The sequence below is a fragment of the Oryza sativa genome, chromosome 4, assembly GCF_034140825.1.
Source record: "Oryza sativa Japonica Group chromosome 4, ASM3414082v1".
NCBI classification, from domain to species: Eukaryota; Viridiplantae; Streptophyta; class Magnoliopsida; order Poales; family Poaceae; genus Oryza; species Oryza sativa.
In genome coordinates this window covers 22,632,253-22,649,272 of record NC_089038.1, presented here as the reverse complement: position 1 = coordinate 22,649,272, position 17,020 = coordinate 22,632,253, and the positions used below count along the sequence as shown (strand labels likewise).

Here is a 17,020-nt window from a genome sequence, read left to right as displayed (position 1 = left end):
TGTTGTATCTGGTTTTGCACTCAAGGGACGAATTTCGAACTCAGCGAGAAATTAAGAGACCTCAAGTGAACGTATTCCGCATAACGGTGGCAAAAGTAGGGAATTAGTTCACTTCAGGATCTTATCTTGGCGTCGTATTTCAATCGCATTCTTAAATCGTAATACCAAATACAGTACATCTTTTAATTTACATCACCAAAAATCCAAAATACCTAAGATCCTAGGACAGCATGGTGCCCGATTTCAATTAACATGACAAGTTAACCGCGATCAACCCAACTAAGTTAGCGTGGGTTCCACGTGTCAGCGGTCATGTCTTATTCCTCCCCTTTCTCCCCTCGTTCCTATATCTGTTCAGTGGCAAAGCCATGTTAAAGCTAGAGGGTGCACATAAAAATACTAAAATATACAATATTGCATTGAAATTTTGTTGATTTTTAATGGCAGTGTACCTCTTATTTTGATGTTAGCTTCGCCCTGTCTCTGTTCATGCCACCAGGGCGGTGTGGAGCTGAGGCAGCGGCCACGTCACTTCTCCCGCCCAGCCGATGCTGCGCCCGGAGACAGATCCCGTCGCGCACTTCTGGACCGAAACTTACGTTCATGGGCTAAAGTTGCCCTCGCTCGCCGGCCCAATTTCCGCACGCTTAGGGGCCCAATATACTGGCAATTATGGGCCGAAACTACGCGTACTTATGGGCCAAATTTACTCGCACCCACGAGTCAAACTAGTTAAGGGCTTTCTTAACCATGCAGATGAGTCAACCGAACAGTAAATCAGTAATGCGGCGGCGGAAGAAAGAAGAAGAATCAAGCCGCCTCAACCTATAATTCACAAGATCAAAGTGATTCATGATTCAGAAAGATCCCAAATTTTATAATTGGGACAATCGTGTGCTAGTTTTGTTTACCAAATTAAAGAAGTTGTGAGCGTGTCGAGAATTGAATACGGACCTTGGTTCAAATCACACACCTCCAACCACTATACTATGATTAACCGAACAAAGACAACGATTGGATGAGATTGATGAAGAAGATGCGCACTAAGTAATTAATTAGAGAGGGAGCTTCTCTACACCTCCAAATCCAAGGGAAAGAAAAAAAAACAAGAGAAAAACGATCGATGCAGCTGTTTATCTACAAGACTACAAGTAGGGAGCATGTCCCGTCGTCGCCCCATTGCGGCCGCCGCCGCCGCCGCCGCCGGCGGACGACGACGACGACGTCGTCGTCGGCATGAACGCCAGCGCCAGCAGCAGCACCAGCATCGCCACCGGCACCAGCATCAGCATCGACGGCGGCGGGGGCAGCGGCGGCAGCACGAGCGGGAGGATCACCAGCGACGCCGTCACGCACACCAGCAGGAGCAGCGACTCCACCGAGAAGTACTTGCCCCACACGCCGCCGCCGCCGCCGCTAGCCGCCGCCTCCCTGATATTGCTGCCGCCGCCGCCGCCGGATTTACCTGACGACGACGGCGGCGGCGGCGGCGGCGCCGTACTCCCGCCGCCGCAGGCTTTACCTCTTCCCTTCTCCATGTCGCTGCCGCTGCTGCTGCTGCTGCTGGCTGCAGTGGCGCAGGATGCCAACTTGAGATTGGGCGGCTCGTCGTCGCTGATCAGCTCCTGGATTTCCTCCTGTTCGTCCTCCTCGTCGCCATTTCTTGGGCTCAACAAGTACATGAGCTGATCGAGCGAGCTTGAGCTAGCTTAGCTCAGGTGCAGTGCATCCGATTCGATCGTATGCGTCTCTCTCAAGGAAGTATCAAATATCAATCACACTATCATATCACGCTAGCTGCTGGAGCTTAGAAATGAAGTTTTCATATGTAGCTCGATTTCTTGATACTGAACCAGATATATATTCGGATCAGATCTAAGCTGTTCCTGCAATCTCTGCATGCGGTATCTGCCAAGAAAGATGGATCGAATCAATTGTCAGCATGTGAAGCAAGCAATCGAAGCAGGTGATAGTCACTAATCACAGTATCTATCTATCTATCTATCTATGCGTAAGCTTTACGTAGGACAGGTCACATTATATTTTGTTACTACTATACCAAGGAATTGAAGTTGAAATTAAAGTTGGTAAAGCTAGCCGGCCACAGGAAAAAGGACTCAGGATATCATAACAAGGGAGACAAGGGAGATTATTCCTTGTCTTTTCAGAGAAAAGGGCCCATGCATGCATCCTAGCTCGCCAGCTAATTCGCAGAATCAGTGACAAATTACAGGACGAAAAAACAACCAGTGATTACCCAATGAATCAATCACCACCCAGATCGATCGATTAATAACAGAGAATCAGAGATAAATATGATGACCAGCAAATTAAACTGATGTACAGCTAACAGCTCTGCACTACACATCTCATCTCATGCATGTCTGTCAGTCTAAGCTATCCATCATCATCATCTGTAAGAATGAGTCAGACGATTGCATGCAAGGATCTATTACACATGAACACTAATCAGCTGTAATTAATCACGAATCAGCGAGCATACTGCATACGACTTACGAGCATATATATATATATATATATACCTGCTGATTCAAGAGACGGGATGGCAGGCATGCATGCAGCAGCTAGTCAGCAGCATATAGATCGATGGATCACCTGATCATCACCTCGATCTCTTCACGCCCAGGCAGCATCCCGATCGATCGATCCGAGCTAGCTAGCTGGCTGGAGTATTCCAGATCAAGCTGCTGCTAGCTACAGATGCAAGCAAAGGGAGGAGAGACAGGAGGCGACAGCAAGCAGCAGCAGCAGGAGGGAGGCAGTGGTGGGGTAGCTAGCTAAGCAAGAAAGCAAGCTGGGTGTGGGGGATGCAAAGAGCGGCGGATGCAGTGCATCTGGCGGCCGGGGGTGGGTAGGTCGTCGCCATGCAAGTGGAGGATGATGGTGGTGGGAATATAGTACTTAGTACGAAGGGGGGAGGGGGTTCGTCTCCCCTGGTCTCTTGGCCGCCCTCGTACGCGCCCTTTTTTTGGGCGTTTCTCTCTCTCTCTCTCATGGATCATCATGCATGGATGACCCAGCTCTGCTGCCAGTACTCTATCTGCATGTACACCCTCCTTCCTAAAAGATATCTATTTTATAAGTTTCTGTATCCAGCATTTGATCATCCATCTTTAAAAAATTAAAAAAATGAGTCACGCATAAGTGTTGTTTATGTTTTATCATCTAATAATAGAAATATACTAATCATATAAAAAATTTAAATAAAACGGACTGTTAAATGTTGAATATAAAAACCCACAGATAAATTTATTTTAGGACAAGGAGTGTACAGTACACATGTATAACTCGCCTCGATCGGTCAGTCGGTCAGACGGCGCGCACGATGTAGTATATGTATATCCATCCAGCTGGAGAAAATTGGCACGTATATATGTTCATACTCCAAATTGTCATTTTTCAAATTTGAGTCGGGGAGAGAACATGTAAGCCATTGATGCATCATTAATTAAGTAGTAATTATTTTAGATTTGAAAAATAAATTAATATGGTTTTCTAAAGCAAGTTCCCTTTAGAAAAAGAAATTTTGCAAAAACAAGCCATTTAAAAATTTTGGAAGCGTGTGCCCGTAAGAAACAAGGTAGCTTTTCTCTCAGTCCGTTGCTGCCGAATGCAGCTCAAGTATCGTTTTGATTCAATGCATATTTCTATGTTTGTAGACGTATCAGGAGATATCATGTTTTCTAAAAATAAAATTTGATACCTTTCAGTAACTAAATAAAGTGTAAATTTTGGTATCTCTTCGTAATGAAAAAAATGGAAGATTTTGGTGCTTGAAAAAAAAACAAAATGTGGCACATTTTTTTTCTTCTCAAATATCAAGCCACTCCTTTTTAAAATGATGCGAGCGTGTGGTGTACGTCAGATTGGTGTGAAAAATGATGACAATATACTTGGGAGCTTTTTATGGGCACTGCTCGTAACCCGATGACACGTAATAAAAACAACAACAAAAAAAATCAATTTTAGGTTATGAGTATTCTTAGTTCAAAAGGTCAACACTGAAAAGTAATGAAAGAAACCCTCCAAACCAATCCTAAGATTTAAAATTAGCACAGCTCAAATAAGCAAGCCCCTGAAGCAATTCACTTTTTAGAAAAATGCAGTACTTAAGTTAGCTCGGACTTGATCGGAGTGACAGGCCGGCAATCGTTCACGAACCAGATTGAGTGGTATTCTCCCCCTCGCGCATGGATTAGTTTAATCGCAGCGGAAATCTAGGGGCTGGACCGTGTGGTGCATCGTACTAGTAATCCTTAATTTAATTTAGTTAGGGGTTGGATTAGATAGCTCTTGATTGCCTGCCAGGGGCAAAGCCTTTGGCTCTTGGCAAAGCTCAGCAGGGGAGGAATCGATCGGTGAGCCATCCAGCCACGGATCAGTACGTAATAGTAGTACTTATATTTGTATTTAGTATTAATTCTGGTAATGCGAGTACTTCTTCACTCGACAATTAATTAGTAGGACGAGCAGACTAATTAGATGGGTGTCAAATTGTCAATAGAAAATGGAAGTCGCGGTTGGTCTAATGCCTAACTCGATTGGATCCTTTTGATTTGCAAAAGTACAATGATTAGGTGTACCACGCACCGTGTGATGCTTCATTCTGATTTTCTAAAGCCATCCTTAAGTTCCTAATAACCGCCGATTTGCTCGGAATATTGCAACTTCAGGTAGAAATTAATAAGCCGTTCATGTGAAATTCACTTTATAAGAGTTGATTAATAAACAGTTTGTGTGAAACCCATTCCTAAGAATTGAACAGTTGAGTATGATGTTGAAACATGTTTTGATTGTGAATTGCTTTTTCAGGGGAATGCTTTAATGTGATGCTCAGAAATGCAATAATGTATACTATGACTACCATTTTGGTCCAGGACAAGAGGATGGCGACATGCCTCCTATCACTTGTGTTCCCAAAACCTCCAACAAATAAATTTGCACAGTTCGGATCAAGGATTGCATGTAATACAACAGGGCGGACTAGCAAAACTTACATAATGTCCATCAAACAGCTATACAAACAACGGGTGTCCATTTCATACTAATAAGCTCGTCATGTGGACCATCCTGGCCTGGTGCATCGCTGAGCCCATTTCTTTCATCAGTAAACATAAATATCAACAGTACTATTGTACAAGACCAGCCAAGAGAGGCGTGTTACCATCTGTCCAGACTGGCCAGGCCTCATGGTCCATAAGATGAACACTCCGGACGACCTCCGCTAGGCTAGTCCTCCAGCTCGACAAGCTGAGCTCTTCTCTCGGCAGCTTTCTTCCTCACAAAGATGCCCCATCGCATAGCGGCCTTAATCTTAAGCCACCCAACAACAGCCTTACCAGACGGGCGAGCCCGGTCATCCTCGTAGTTGAAGGCTGGTGCAGGAGACGGCATGAAGGGGGAGAATCCATCTCCATGATTCATGTTGGCTGATGATCCACCCATGCTCAGGATGCGCAGCATTTGTTGCATGTCCTCTTCGTTCTCTAGTATCTCGTGGCTCCTCACCCGTATCTCCTCCATCAAGTAGTCGTCAACGCCTCCACGGTTCTCCTGCAACCGGGACCAGTCATCAAAAGGATTGAGGGGAGAAGGCTGCATGGACTGACCAAGTGCTGAGAATTCAAAGTTTTGCTGCTGTGTTGGTCCCAAGGCTAGCATGTTTGAGCTTCTTGAAGCTTGAGTTTGGATTGAAGAACCAGCGAACTGTTCTTCGGGTCTCAATGAACTCATGTCATATGGCATGGTGATACTTTGTGAGATGTCCTGAGGATTGGCTGCATATCTTGCTGCTTGGCTCCCGTTGGACATGTTTCTAGTTCCATCTGCATAATAACAAGCAAAATAGTTTATATATGCAAGTTACTATGAATTACTTAGAAAGGTGAATAATAAAATCGTTAACTGAACTTATAAATGCAACATCATATGCTATTCTTGGGAAGTAAATTGATGAAAGCAACAGCAGTAACAGATCTTCTTTTGCACATGAAGTTAAATGTAATTTAGTAAAATGACTACTTTAAAACAATTTGCACAGATGAAGTCAAACAGAAATATTAAAAATGTTTTTAGTTGTTTGACTAAGTAGAATTAAAATTGTACGTATATCAAATACATCAATGAAATCCAAAAGATACAATATTCACAAATGAGCATTCCTGTAAAGATAATAGAAACATAAGCATGCAGTTCAGGCCACAAGAAGGGGAAGATATTTTTGTTTTAATAGATAGAAAATCACTGGCCAGGAAGAATGGCTAAAAAAAAGGTGAAGAAAAGAAATTCATATACCTTCACTCATACTGCTCATAGATGATTGCTCAATATTCACAGGTCCGCCTGTCAATTGTTTATGTGAGTGTGTCGAACCATATGAAGAAGGGTAGCTAGTTGAAGCCTTTGCTGTATCACTTCTTGTCGTGACAGATTTCTTTTTCTGCTTGAATCTCAACAGTTCCTTGCCATCATATTCGACAACGTTGATCCAGTCATCATATGCTTGTTTCACTAGTGTATCCGCAAACAACTGCAGTTGAGTAAAATGAGATAATGACAAAAGGTTAAGTATTTCAGCCATCGCAAAACAAGTATCAGTAAAATTTAGTGTAGACATCTTATAGTGGCAGACTGGCAGTGACTTAGGTGATAAGAGGGGTAACAGAGCTGAGAAAACTCAGATTTCAATGTAGCACGGAACAATTTGAGATATTCTCAGATCACTATACTTTGATTATGTAATGTGGGCAAAGTGGCATAATGGATACAAACCACGATTGTGAACAATATATATCTTAAGAAAAGCTTTGAGTTTTTTTTCTTGAAATAGAATTATGACAATTTAATCATCACCATTCTCTGTTCAGATAGTGCAAATGGCCAAAATAAGCATCTACAGGTCAACCAGTACTAGGAATATATTTCAATAACTGGTGCATATTTTTTTGGATATAATGAAGTGGTTAACTATATTATGACCATTCAAATCTTGGTGTTGTGCTCTTGAAAAAAAAATGCTTCCAAGCATCAGAGCTTATTGGTAATGAGCACCTCAACACAATAAGTGTAGAACTGCTTGGGTGCTTTTACGTACTCTGCCTATGCCAAAGAAGTATGGCACTGTAGCAGACATTCCAATCAAGAGTGATGATGGGAATTTGTTTGTCAGGAAAAGCGAACACTTTCAGAATGGGCAAAAGAGACCAGACAAATAAAATTCAAGATAACTGGTGCTAGGATATTTAACTTCCATTGTTAATCCTTAAAGGAACATTAAAAATATACTAACCCTCTGGTTTTCAGAAAGGTTTTCAGCTGAAATGTACTGATCATCAGCAATCAAACCAGTGAACTCATATATGTTATTGAATATTGCTCCAACACTTCTTGCATCGCTTGAGTAATATATATAGTGTTTGCCACTCAAAACACATGTCTTCGCATGCTCAACAAGACTTTCCCACATCTTATTTGACATGTTACTGCCAAGAATCTGAAAATATCAGAAGAAGAAAACCAAATTTTAGTTTTAAAGAAACAAAATTCTTAATATAAGTTACAAAGAGGAATAATAAGACTTACAGTTCTTAGCTTCTGTTGATCTCTAACAAGAAGTTGAAGAAAATGTTCAACTGTGTATATTCCATTTGAGTTTAGCTTCTTGTGAAATGCACCATCCTTTCCAATCTTCTCCAATCTCCAAACATCATCCTTTAGGGCAGGAGGGTAGTGTTTCTTGTACACTACAAGAGGGATTATAATTTAAGATCTATATGTTAAGACATGTAACAGTTACACAAGATCAGTAAAGTATATGGAATCATACATTCTCCTCTGTGATCTTTAACAGTAAAAGCCTCCGTTTTCGCCTCCTTAACACGGACACCTTCACAAAATCCTGAAGAGACTCGCAAACCAAGTCTAAATTTCCTGCTTCTTATCCAGCTTGAATTGTCAGTGAAGATAAGCTCTCCAATCGTCCCTACACCTTCTTTGAGAGTCACCTGGAGGTCACCAGTTAAAAGAGGTCTCTTCCCTTCACGTTCTTTCACAATATGGTTCTCAAATTCCTCTTCAGTCCAATCTTCATCTTGCTCTTTATTAAAATCACCCTCAAGCACAAGGACATCCAGTTTTGCAAACGACTCGGGTCCTGAAGTGACTACACGTCCAGTGTTTGCATCCAGCAGCACAACATGTATCGCTGCTCCCTGCTCACCTTCCACTTTTCCTCCTGTAAATAGTGGTAGTGATAGCCTAGACCTAAACTGAAGCTGGAGATTGATACCACTAGGACCTTCAATTCTTTTGGGAGAGCTCCTGTTTTTATTTGGGATATGAAGGTCAACTTAATGTGGAAAATCCAGATAATACTATAGAAACATGTATTTGTATTCCTGCATTAGATGCATTGACAGGCGTAACCATAATGAACAAGTTCCACTATCCTGTACCTTCCTTGAATTCTAGCAGGAGTTGCAGCTGGACCCAATTTGGCTAAAGCACGCTCTACTTCTTCACTAACCTACATAGCAAATATGGGTGACGATCAATCATGAAAGCAGCCATATGGGTAAATAAAAAGGTTCCACAGCAGATAATAAAAGGATATTTTTCAACTCACAACTCTTCGCAGAATCGGCTCAAGTGATGAACAAAGCTTTTGTAAACTGTCTACTTTGAGGGCTTCTACAATGACACTGCAAAGAGACAAGTTTCTTAAGTAAGCTAACAGAGAAGTATTAAAACATGGTAAAACAAAAGTCAAAGATGCAGAGTAACCCAAAGGTATCATATTCAACCCAACATAAATGATGTGAAAAAAAAAATCTTAGGTTTGTCATTGTGTGCCTTTGTTATAGAACTGGTGATCAAGATAAAATGCATCAACTGAAGTATGTTTCACATGGTTTTCATACAGCCCTATAAAATGGATATTCAATAGTTGATTGACAATTGTCTATTAGGAATTGTGTCCGTCATTCAGAACCTCATATCATGACATAAAATCTCCTGTAGTCATTTGGAAAACAAGGGCTGAATTGTTGCTACATTACCTAAAAAAACGAAGTAATGTAAGTCCTCATTAATTGCAACAAAGAAAAACTAGAGGTTCCAATAAGAAATACCCATAGTATGACAGTGCACTTAAAAAGTATAGATTTTAGTACGACAGTACACTGAAAAGTATACAGGAAATGGATATCACTGTTGAACAGACTAAACCAAGGCATAAGCTATCTGATGAATTGTGGATGGACTACAATTTTGAGCATACCATCCTTGTAAGCACTAAGCAGTTCCTACGTTTAATCTGACTGTCCAAAAGTTGTTCTCACTTATCTATTGGTAAAGAAGAGGGTTAGCTTAAATAAAAATCTGAGAAAACTAGCAAGGTGGTACTGCCAACAAACGACAACAGGAACATGGATTACTCGCATAAAGGGTTAAAGAAAATCTGAGAGGAGCCTTGGTCCCACACTCTCACTAGGCACCAAGTTCGAGCTTCCTCTTTTATCTTTGCAGGAAAGGTGGTTAGAGCTACAGTTTTGAGCAACGAACTCTCACTTCAATCCTACCCTTAATTTTTGTGCGGAAGAAAAATCCAGTGAACTAATCCATCCAAATGAAACTAAGACACTCAACATATACCGCCTAGTTCTAACTTTTTGAAAGCATAAGAACAGATTTACAAATCCAAGTACTACTCAAATACAGACTTGACATTATCTACACAGCTACTAATTCACTATATTTGCTAGGCCGGAACCAATGCCACATGAACAAAAAATCTGAGCACACCTGCACCTTCACACTATAAATTGCAGTTACCATATCTAACTCACAGTCAAACCAAGTTAGGGATCAAAGTTCCAGCGAATCTAAGCTACTATACAAAGTAAAGTAGCCCGAACTAACACCCGCAAATCCTCCCGCCAGCCAAATGAAACCATTAAACCATCCCACACCACATCAGGGTTCCCCGCACCCACCTCGCGAGGGCCGGGACGCGCGGCCGCTTGGGCGCACGGTCGTCGTCATCCCCGCCGCCGCCGCCCGCGTCGAGCGCCCGCTTCGACCCCGACCGCTCCAGGTGCCGCCCCTGCCTCTGCATCGCCTCGCCTTACCCCCCACTTCCCTCCTCCCAGCCCAGATCTGCGACCACCCAAATCAATTATTAAAAACAAAAACAAAAAAAAAACAAAGCGGGGTAAATTAAAACAACAACAATCCAGCTCGCCCAGACCACGATCGAAGGAGCGCCCGCGCGCGGCGCGGGGTACCGAGTCGCTCGCAGCCGCCGGCGAAGAAATCCGCCGCCGCGGCGCGTGGAGGAGGAGGAGGAGACGCTCGCGGTGGTGGTGACTAGGCGACGACTTGGGGGGCGCGAGCGAGACAGCGGCAGGAGGGGGAGAGATCTGTGGACTTGGCTTGTGAGTGGGTGGGTGGCGTGCCCGCCTCCTTTTTTTTTTTCGTTTTTCTTTTATTCTTTTTGGGCCTTTGGCCCGCGCCGCGCCGTCCCAAGTGTTTTGTTTAGCCGGTTTTTGTCGGGGGATGGCCCACGTGAGTGCTTATTAGAGCAAGCATAATACAGAGAAATAAGATGGCTGAATGCTAAGGTGTCCTAGAGATGAGAGAAGATATATGAGAAGCGGGGCGTAAGTTTATAGTCAGCTTAGATATAGAAATTAAGCAAATCTGTGAGACAGGCAGATTGACCATATATTTATAGTGAATAGTTAACCACTATATGAGTGAGCTGAGAGATATATAGGCTATAAAGATCTATACAGTAAGCAACTGTTTGTATTATTACCTTTGCTCTTAGCCTCGCGCAAGCTTGACTGACCGGTGGGGGCCAGTGAGAGGTGAGACCCAGGTGTCATTGGGAAGGGTGGGCGTCATTCATGGCGGCTTCGCGGGGATAAGAAGAGCAGGTATAATACAGACTATAACCCATCCATAAACATATATCAAAGAGATAAAAAAGAACACTGAAGAGTAGCGGGCTATGAATTTATAGCCAGTTACAATATGGACTGCAAGACAAAATGTGTGTATGATATGTGAAACTATATATTAATAGTACAATATATATTTATAGATAAGTATTATATGAATTGGTTATTAAATTGACTAGTAGTTGGCTGTATTATTAAACTTGCTCCAATGATACACTTGATCATTGGGCTTGTTTGGATGCTTCGGGCTATTAAATATCCCTTCGGAATCTTGCTATTTAGGAGTATTAAACGTAGATTACTAACAAAACCAATTCCATAACCCCTAGGCTATTTTGCGAGACGAATCTAACGAGGTATATTAATCCATGATTAGCGGATGATTACTGTAGCATCACTGTAGCAAATCATGGATTAATATACCTCGTTAGATTCGTCTCGCAAAATAGCTTAGGGGTTATGAAATGGGTTTTGTCAGTAATAAACGTTTAATACTCCTAAATAATAAGATTTCGGAGGGCTATTTAATAGCCCTCCGGATCTAAACAGGCCCATTGTATTTTTCTTTCCGTATATAAGGGGATTGTGCACTGACTTATTTAGCGGCGTCTATCACCGACATGTGGGTCCTATGTAGTGGGCCCTACGGTTAGTACTCCGCCCCGTGTGGAGTGTGGACGTGGAATTTTTTGGTGAAAGAGCACTCACTCACTGGTCATTGGTTGTTGTAGATTGCGTTAAGTAACTGAGGTTGCGTGGATAATACACGGGTGGCAATGCTGCAACTTGTTCCAATGATATGGCTCTAGTAAAAAAGTCCAAATTTCTATTATACAAGTGTCGTAGTTTTGCTCTTCAATTAAAGAGAATATGTATGTGGGTGTGATGGTGACAATTTTGCACTCTTCTCCCTCCAAAAATCTCATAGAATTAATACAATACAAATCATTTGTTAAGCGCAAAACAAATTATTTATGTATTCTAAATATTTATTAAGGGCATTCCTAGAGAGATACTCGAATGGTACTATCTTACATAGTAGAAAAAAAATATGTGCGTGTTTCAATGCGGTTACTAATTAAAAATTAGATGTGCCAAAACTCCTTACAATTCACTAAACTACAAATGAGAGAGTGATATCAATTAGTTAAGTTCATGTGCATCACATTACTCCGAGCTATACATAGCCCAGCTCGATCAGCTTTGAGATTTATGTGCTAACCTTAGTACCTTACATAAATAACCTCTATAAAATTACTTTGCACCGATAACTTCTATCCATATTTGCATTTTGGTGCTTGTTTGATTCCGATTTAAATGCTACTGCAATATGAATAGAGCAACTAGCTCTATGGTCGTTGTTTCAAGTAGAGTACTCTATACATATATACAATACGATCCAGTTGTACAACTCATATACAACTAGAGACACGTAATCCATAGATCAATTAAATGAAAGTATGTTTATATACACTGTATAGTTATTTGTAACCGTTGATCAAATTCCATCATACATGAGTTGCACAGTAGGGTTGTGTCAGGGTTATGGATACCACATACCTAATAGTAGTTGACTAAATCTCGGCGGGACCCACCACATACCATGTCTTATACGGAAACAACCTATAGGAGGGGTTCCACATAAGGAAGGATGAATAGAGTTCTACATGGAAACGATAAGGACTACTCGGATTGTATCCATATTGGTTTCCCTAGTTCTACTTGGACAAGGGGACACCTATAAGTATAAATACAAGGCCCCCTAAGAGAAGAGGGGACATGGAACAATAAATCAAGACACAAGATCAACATACAAGCCAATATATGTCAAGACAAGACGCCGTATATCGACTTCAGAGATAGGCATGGCTAGTCCCCTACGGTGCCTACGGATACCGTTAGGAGAGATATAGAGCTGTCTCTGATCTCGCTGGATGCGGATTCAAGGAGGAAGGCTACCCTGTTGTCGACTACGAGTCAGACTTTCAAACCGCCATGTCGACAACAGTTAGATAGGCTACCCCAAATATTGTACTGGTATGATTATGATGAATAAGAGCAACGACCGGCTTCGACCAACAGGATGTAGGGCTATTACCTGACATTTCAGGGGCCCGAACCTGTATAAAAATCCCTGTCTCCATCTCTTTTACCTCAATCTCGCATATATCCTAGTACCAACGATCCCCATACTATGCAAATACCGGAATCGCAACATCAAACGTCGACAGGTTGTACTCCTTATTTTCCAAAAATGTTGCCAATGGACAACCATTGTCCATTGATGCACTCCAAATAATTTTTTACATTGTAGTCTCATACTAGTTAATTAGAATTCCTTTTATTGAAGAAAATGTACATGCATGTGAAGGACCAGTTACCTTATTAACAATATCAATGTTATGAGATAAATTACAATAGTTTCTAGAAATTAGATAGAAAATGTCCAGATTAAGTTAGCACACGCGTGCGTTCAGTCACTTTTTCAAAAATCTTAGGTTTGTCGATAAACTATAAGGATAATGCCTTTATCTTGTCATTAAAAGGTTTAAATCCCATTCAACTAGCTTAGGTATAGAAATAACCTAATACTAGCATCATGCTTTTAATTATTTAACTATATAAACTTTCTTGTTGGATAATTAATTGTACCGACGGTACACCGACTTGTGGGATATGGATACATGAATTTGCAAAACGTTTATTCCAGTGCAAGAACTTATCAAGACCAAATGAGTATGCCATGGTTAAAATCTTACCGAGTTAACTTGGCACGCATATCAAGATAATTCCTTCTACACATCTTGTGCTCGGATAAACGTATATGCTGCATATGTGCCATCCTAATTATCTTCCAACTTAGCATTATTAGTCACAGTGTGTTCGCATGCATGAGATAAGTCTCTTAACCAAAATAATATTTTACAAGTTCACGTACTAATTAAATTGTTACCAGACGTAGTCCGGTATCACCAATGGTTAAAAAAACACAATACTTTAAATTTTTTTTATCTTGATAAGATGATTTTACTTCGGTCAAAAACTTGATATTTGCAGGTCAAACACTTGGAACTTAAATATAATATATGCTCACCTCAAAGAATAAATTTAAGCTAACTTGGATTGAAAAATCCAACTTAACAAAGTAATAGTTTTCTGAAATGCTAATTCAAATGGCTTTTGTCTCTGTCCTTTTTACAAACTTCTTGTTCAGATATTGAAATTTTAACTTAACAAGCTACTCATAAGATACAAATCAAGTTGGTTGAATGCACCATAAATTATAAGATTCGAGTCACCGATAATATACAGTATATGGCTTTCATCACCCTTCGATCAATTTTAAATGAATGAATGAAATGGATCGGGGACCGGATGCAACGTACCTTCATTCGCCGGCCCTCATGCTGATTATTTGAGAGTTAAAATTAATTACATCAATCCAGAGGTGTGTCGGCCCTATTATGAAGAGAAATCAAAGGCAATACAAATGAAACACCGCATATTCATGAGTAACATATATAGCGCTCAACCCTCTCAAGGCCATTCACGGGCTCTTGATCACTCTGAGCTGATTCTGTACTTACAGTCTTTCCACAGTTACACTGTGGTTTTTTTGTCAGCTCATCTGCTATAGTAACATGAATTACTCGACAAAGCATATGGCTGTGACAATATGTGGGGGATACATAGTCTGAACTGAAGCAGTGCACTGAAAAGATTATTCATTTCAAGGTTGATCTGCAATTCTGCATCTCTGTCTGTACTCTGTACTAGATCTCTGCGACACAAACTCATGGCTCATGCAGGCTTTGCATGTCTAGCTAGGAAGAACAAACCAACTAAATGCAGCAGCAACCAGATCTTTGTTGCTCTAATAAGTGCACATCATGCAATCACCTGGTGCGTCCTATTCTAGATATGTCTCTGAAACACATCATATCGAATCGTAGCTGTCAGTTTAAGCTTGAATCCTCTCATGGCACAGTACATATGTACATATATGCTACTAGGAAACCTCATGTTTCAAATGGCCAAGAACTATTAAAAAGACTGAGATGTGAGTGTTGTATACTGCAGAAACTAAGGAGATTAAGGTGATACTACTACTACTACTACTATATATAATCCGTGCCCATTGTGTCTGATTATCATCCCTACTAGTAGTTCTTACAAAACAAAAAAAAATCCTAACTTAATACTACCTCCGCCCCATAAAAACTGAATTTCTAAGGAATTAAGGACATATTAGCAGGATAAAAAAAATGACTACAATAATCCTATTTAATGAACACAGTACATGCATACATGCCATATATAAACTTGATTAAAAGGAATGTTGAAACAATGGGTTAGAGATGGGATGGAAGGAAAGAAGATTACAATGAAATGTAATCAGTTTAATATGTCCCACATTAGTAGAAATATAACTTTTATGGGACAAAGGTTCAAAGGTAAAAATTTAATTTTTATAGGACGGAGGTAGTAGAATGCAACAACACAAAGCAGCTGGATAATTAACCGCAACTGAAAAGGCAATTCTAGGACAGAACATTTACAGATGACAAGTACTACAAACAGGCATGCAGCTCCACATGTAAAAAAAAAATACCTTCTGATCTGTCATCAGTGTACCTAACAATGCATGCACGAATGTTCCCCCCTGAACTGAACACTGCAATCACTCAAATCACAAGTCCCATGAACCACACAGATGACAAGATCGACCAGATGGCACAAAGAGAGGAAATTAAATTAAGGAAAGAAAGCACAAGAAATAACGGGAAAGGGATTCAAGCAAATTAACGGACAAGAGCTAATTAAGCTAGGGACAAGAAAAAGCACACAAGAGCGCTTCATAGCTTCAGGGACAGGTCAATCATCTCGTCGGCGAGCTCCCCGTTGCCCCTGCCACCGGCGGCCGACGAGCCGCCGGAAGAGTAACCACCCTGCATCAGGCGGTGGTGGTGCGCCGGCCGGCCCCTCATCCCAGCTCCTCCCCACACGCCGGCGCCGTCGAGATCCGCGGCGGCGCGAGCAGCAGCAGGCGGCGCGCTCTCGCCGCCGGCAAGCACCGCCGCCGCCGCCGCCGTCGTCCTGCCTTGCTGCTGCTGATCCCCCGAGGAAGCGGCCGCCGCGGCCGCCGCGGCGGCGGCGGCGGCGAGAGAGGCGGCGGCCTCGCGGCCCCGCCTGGCGAGGTTGCGCTGCAGCTTGTGCGCGTTCTGGTGGCCGCCGAGCGCCTGCGAGCTCCGGAACTTCCTCGGGCAGTAGCAGCAGGAGAAGAGCGCCTGGAACCTCGGCGGCGACGGCTGCAGCGACAGGCTCAGCGTCAGCCCTTCCTCCCCCGCCGCCGCCGCCGCGTCCTCCACCATCCCAAACTCCATACGAGGTCGAAGCGAGAGAGAACAACAACAACAACAACAAGAAGCTATAGGGAGAGACAGCAAGCTAGTGCGCGAGGAGAGGGAGAGCTCAGCTCGCGACCGATGATATTATGGCGCGCGCGCGGCGTGGGGTTGGGCCCTGTCGGGAACACGGCTGTTACAGTTACATCCACATCAACACTACACTCGTCGCAGTAAAGCTCACGAGGTTAAACCGTGTGTGTACATGTCCATGTCCATGTCGTCGAAAAGGCGACGGCGACGATGTATGGCGGGCGCGCGTCCTCAGTGTATCAGAAAATCGATTCGTTGGTGTTATAACGTATCTATCGATATCATAGTAGCAATTATATTTAGATCATAATATTATAATATATAGATAAATAATTTTGCTATAAGTTTTATTAAAAGTCGTCGGTATCGTCTGTCCCTAGGCGACACGGGCCGAGGGGCTAGCTAGCCAGCCCACCTACGTAGCTGGGGAGATAGCATCTGCATCGATGTGCATGCATGCATGTAGCATGCGCGCGAACGTACGATCGACGAGCTCTCTGCCGCTGTGACTATAGCTTTAGGTTGGTTGATTCGCTGTGGCTAGCCAGCAAAAAAGCTATGCATGTACGTACGTGTGCATGCGTGTACGTGTCGCGTAGA

At 42.3% G+C, this 17,020-nt stretch overlaps 3 protein-coding genes across 5 annotated transcripts; all 3 read right to left on the bottom strand.

Moving 5' to 3' along the window:
* Positions 1 to 957: 957 nt before the first annotated feature.
* LOC4335949 (protein AUXIN-REGULATED GENE INVOLVED IN ORGAN SIZE-like) lies at positions 958 to 2,893 on the bottom strand. 2 transcript variants are annotated; one of them, NM_001419354.1, is made up of 2 exons: positions 2,544 to 2,893; positions 958 to 1,908 (listed from the first exon to the last, which is right to left on the bottom strand). In NM_001419354.1, the coding sequence occupies exon 2, from the start codon at positions 1,680 to 1,682 to the stop codon at positions 1,146 to 1,148; it is 537 nt and encodes a 178-aa protein (NP_001406283.1). In that variant the 5' UTR covers positions 1,683 to 1,908; positions 2,544 to 2,893; the 3' UTR covers positions 958 to 1,145. The 2 variants fall into 2 exon arrangements, with proteins under 2 accessions (NP_001406283.1, XP_015634099.1); XM_015778613.3 differs by having other exon boundaries at positions 1,025 to 1,908; positions 2,617 to 2,882.
* A 1,955-nt stretch (positions 2,894 to 4,848) lies between these two features.
* LOC4335948 (calmodulin-binding protein 60 D) lies at positions 4,849 to 10,424 on the bottom strand. Of its 2 annotated transcripts, none has more exons than NM_001419356.1 (9): positions 10,268 to 10,413; positions 10,014 to 10,176; positions 8,645 to 8,720; positions 8,475 to 8,545; positions 7,847 to 8,340; positions 7,603 to 7,763; positions 7,310 to 7,513; positions 6,316 to 6,550; positions 4,849 to 5,846 (listed from the first exon to the last, which is right to left on the bottom strand). In NM_001419356.1, the coding sequence occupies exons 2-9, from the start codon at positions 10,133 to 10,135 to the stop codon at positions 5,251 to 5,253; spliced, it is 1,959 nt and encodes a 652-aa protein (NP_001406285.1). In that variant the 5' UTR covers positions 10,136 to 10,176; positions 10,268 to 10,413; the 3' UTR covers positions 4,849 to 5,250. The 2 variants fall into 2 exon arrangements, with proteins under 2 accessions (NP_001406285.1, XP_015636322.1); XM_015780836.3 differs by having other exon boundaries at positions 4,888 to 5,846; positions 10,271 to 10,424.
* A 5,048-nt stretch (positions 10,425 to 15,472) lies between these two features.
* On the bottom strand, positions 15,473 to 16,425 carry LOC9268617 (uncharacterized). The gene has a single exon (XM_015779928.3). It carries the CDS (start codon positions 16,364 to 16,366, stop codon positions 15,839 to 15,841), a length of 528 nt encoding a protein of 175 aa, XP_015635414.1. The 5' UTR covers positions 16,367 to 16,425; the 3' UTR covers positions 15,473 to 15,838.
* Between the last annotated feature and the right edge of the window lie 595 nt (positions 16,426 to 17,020).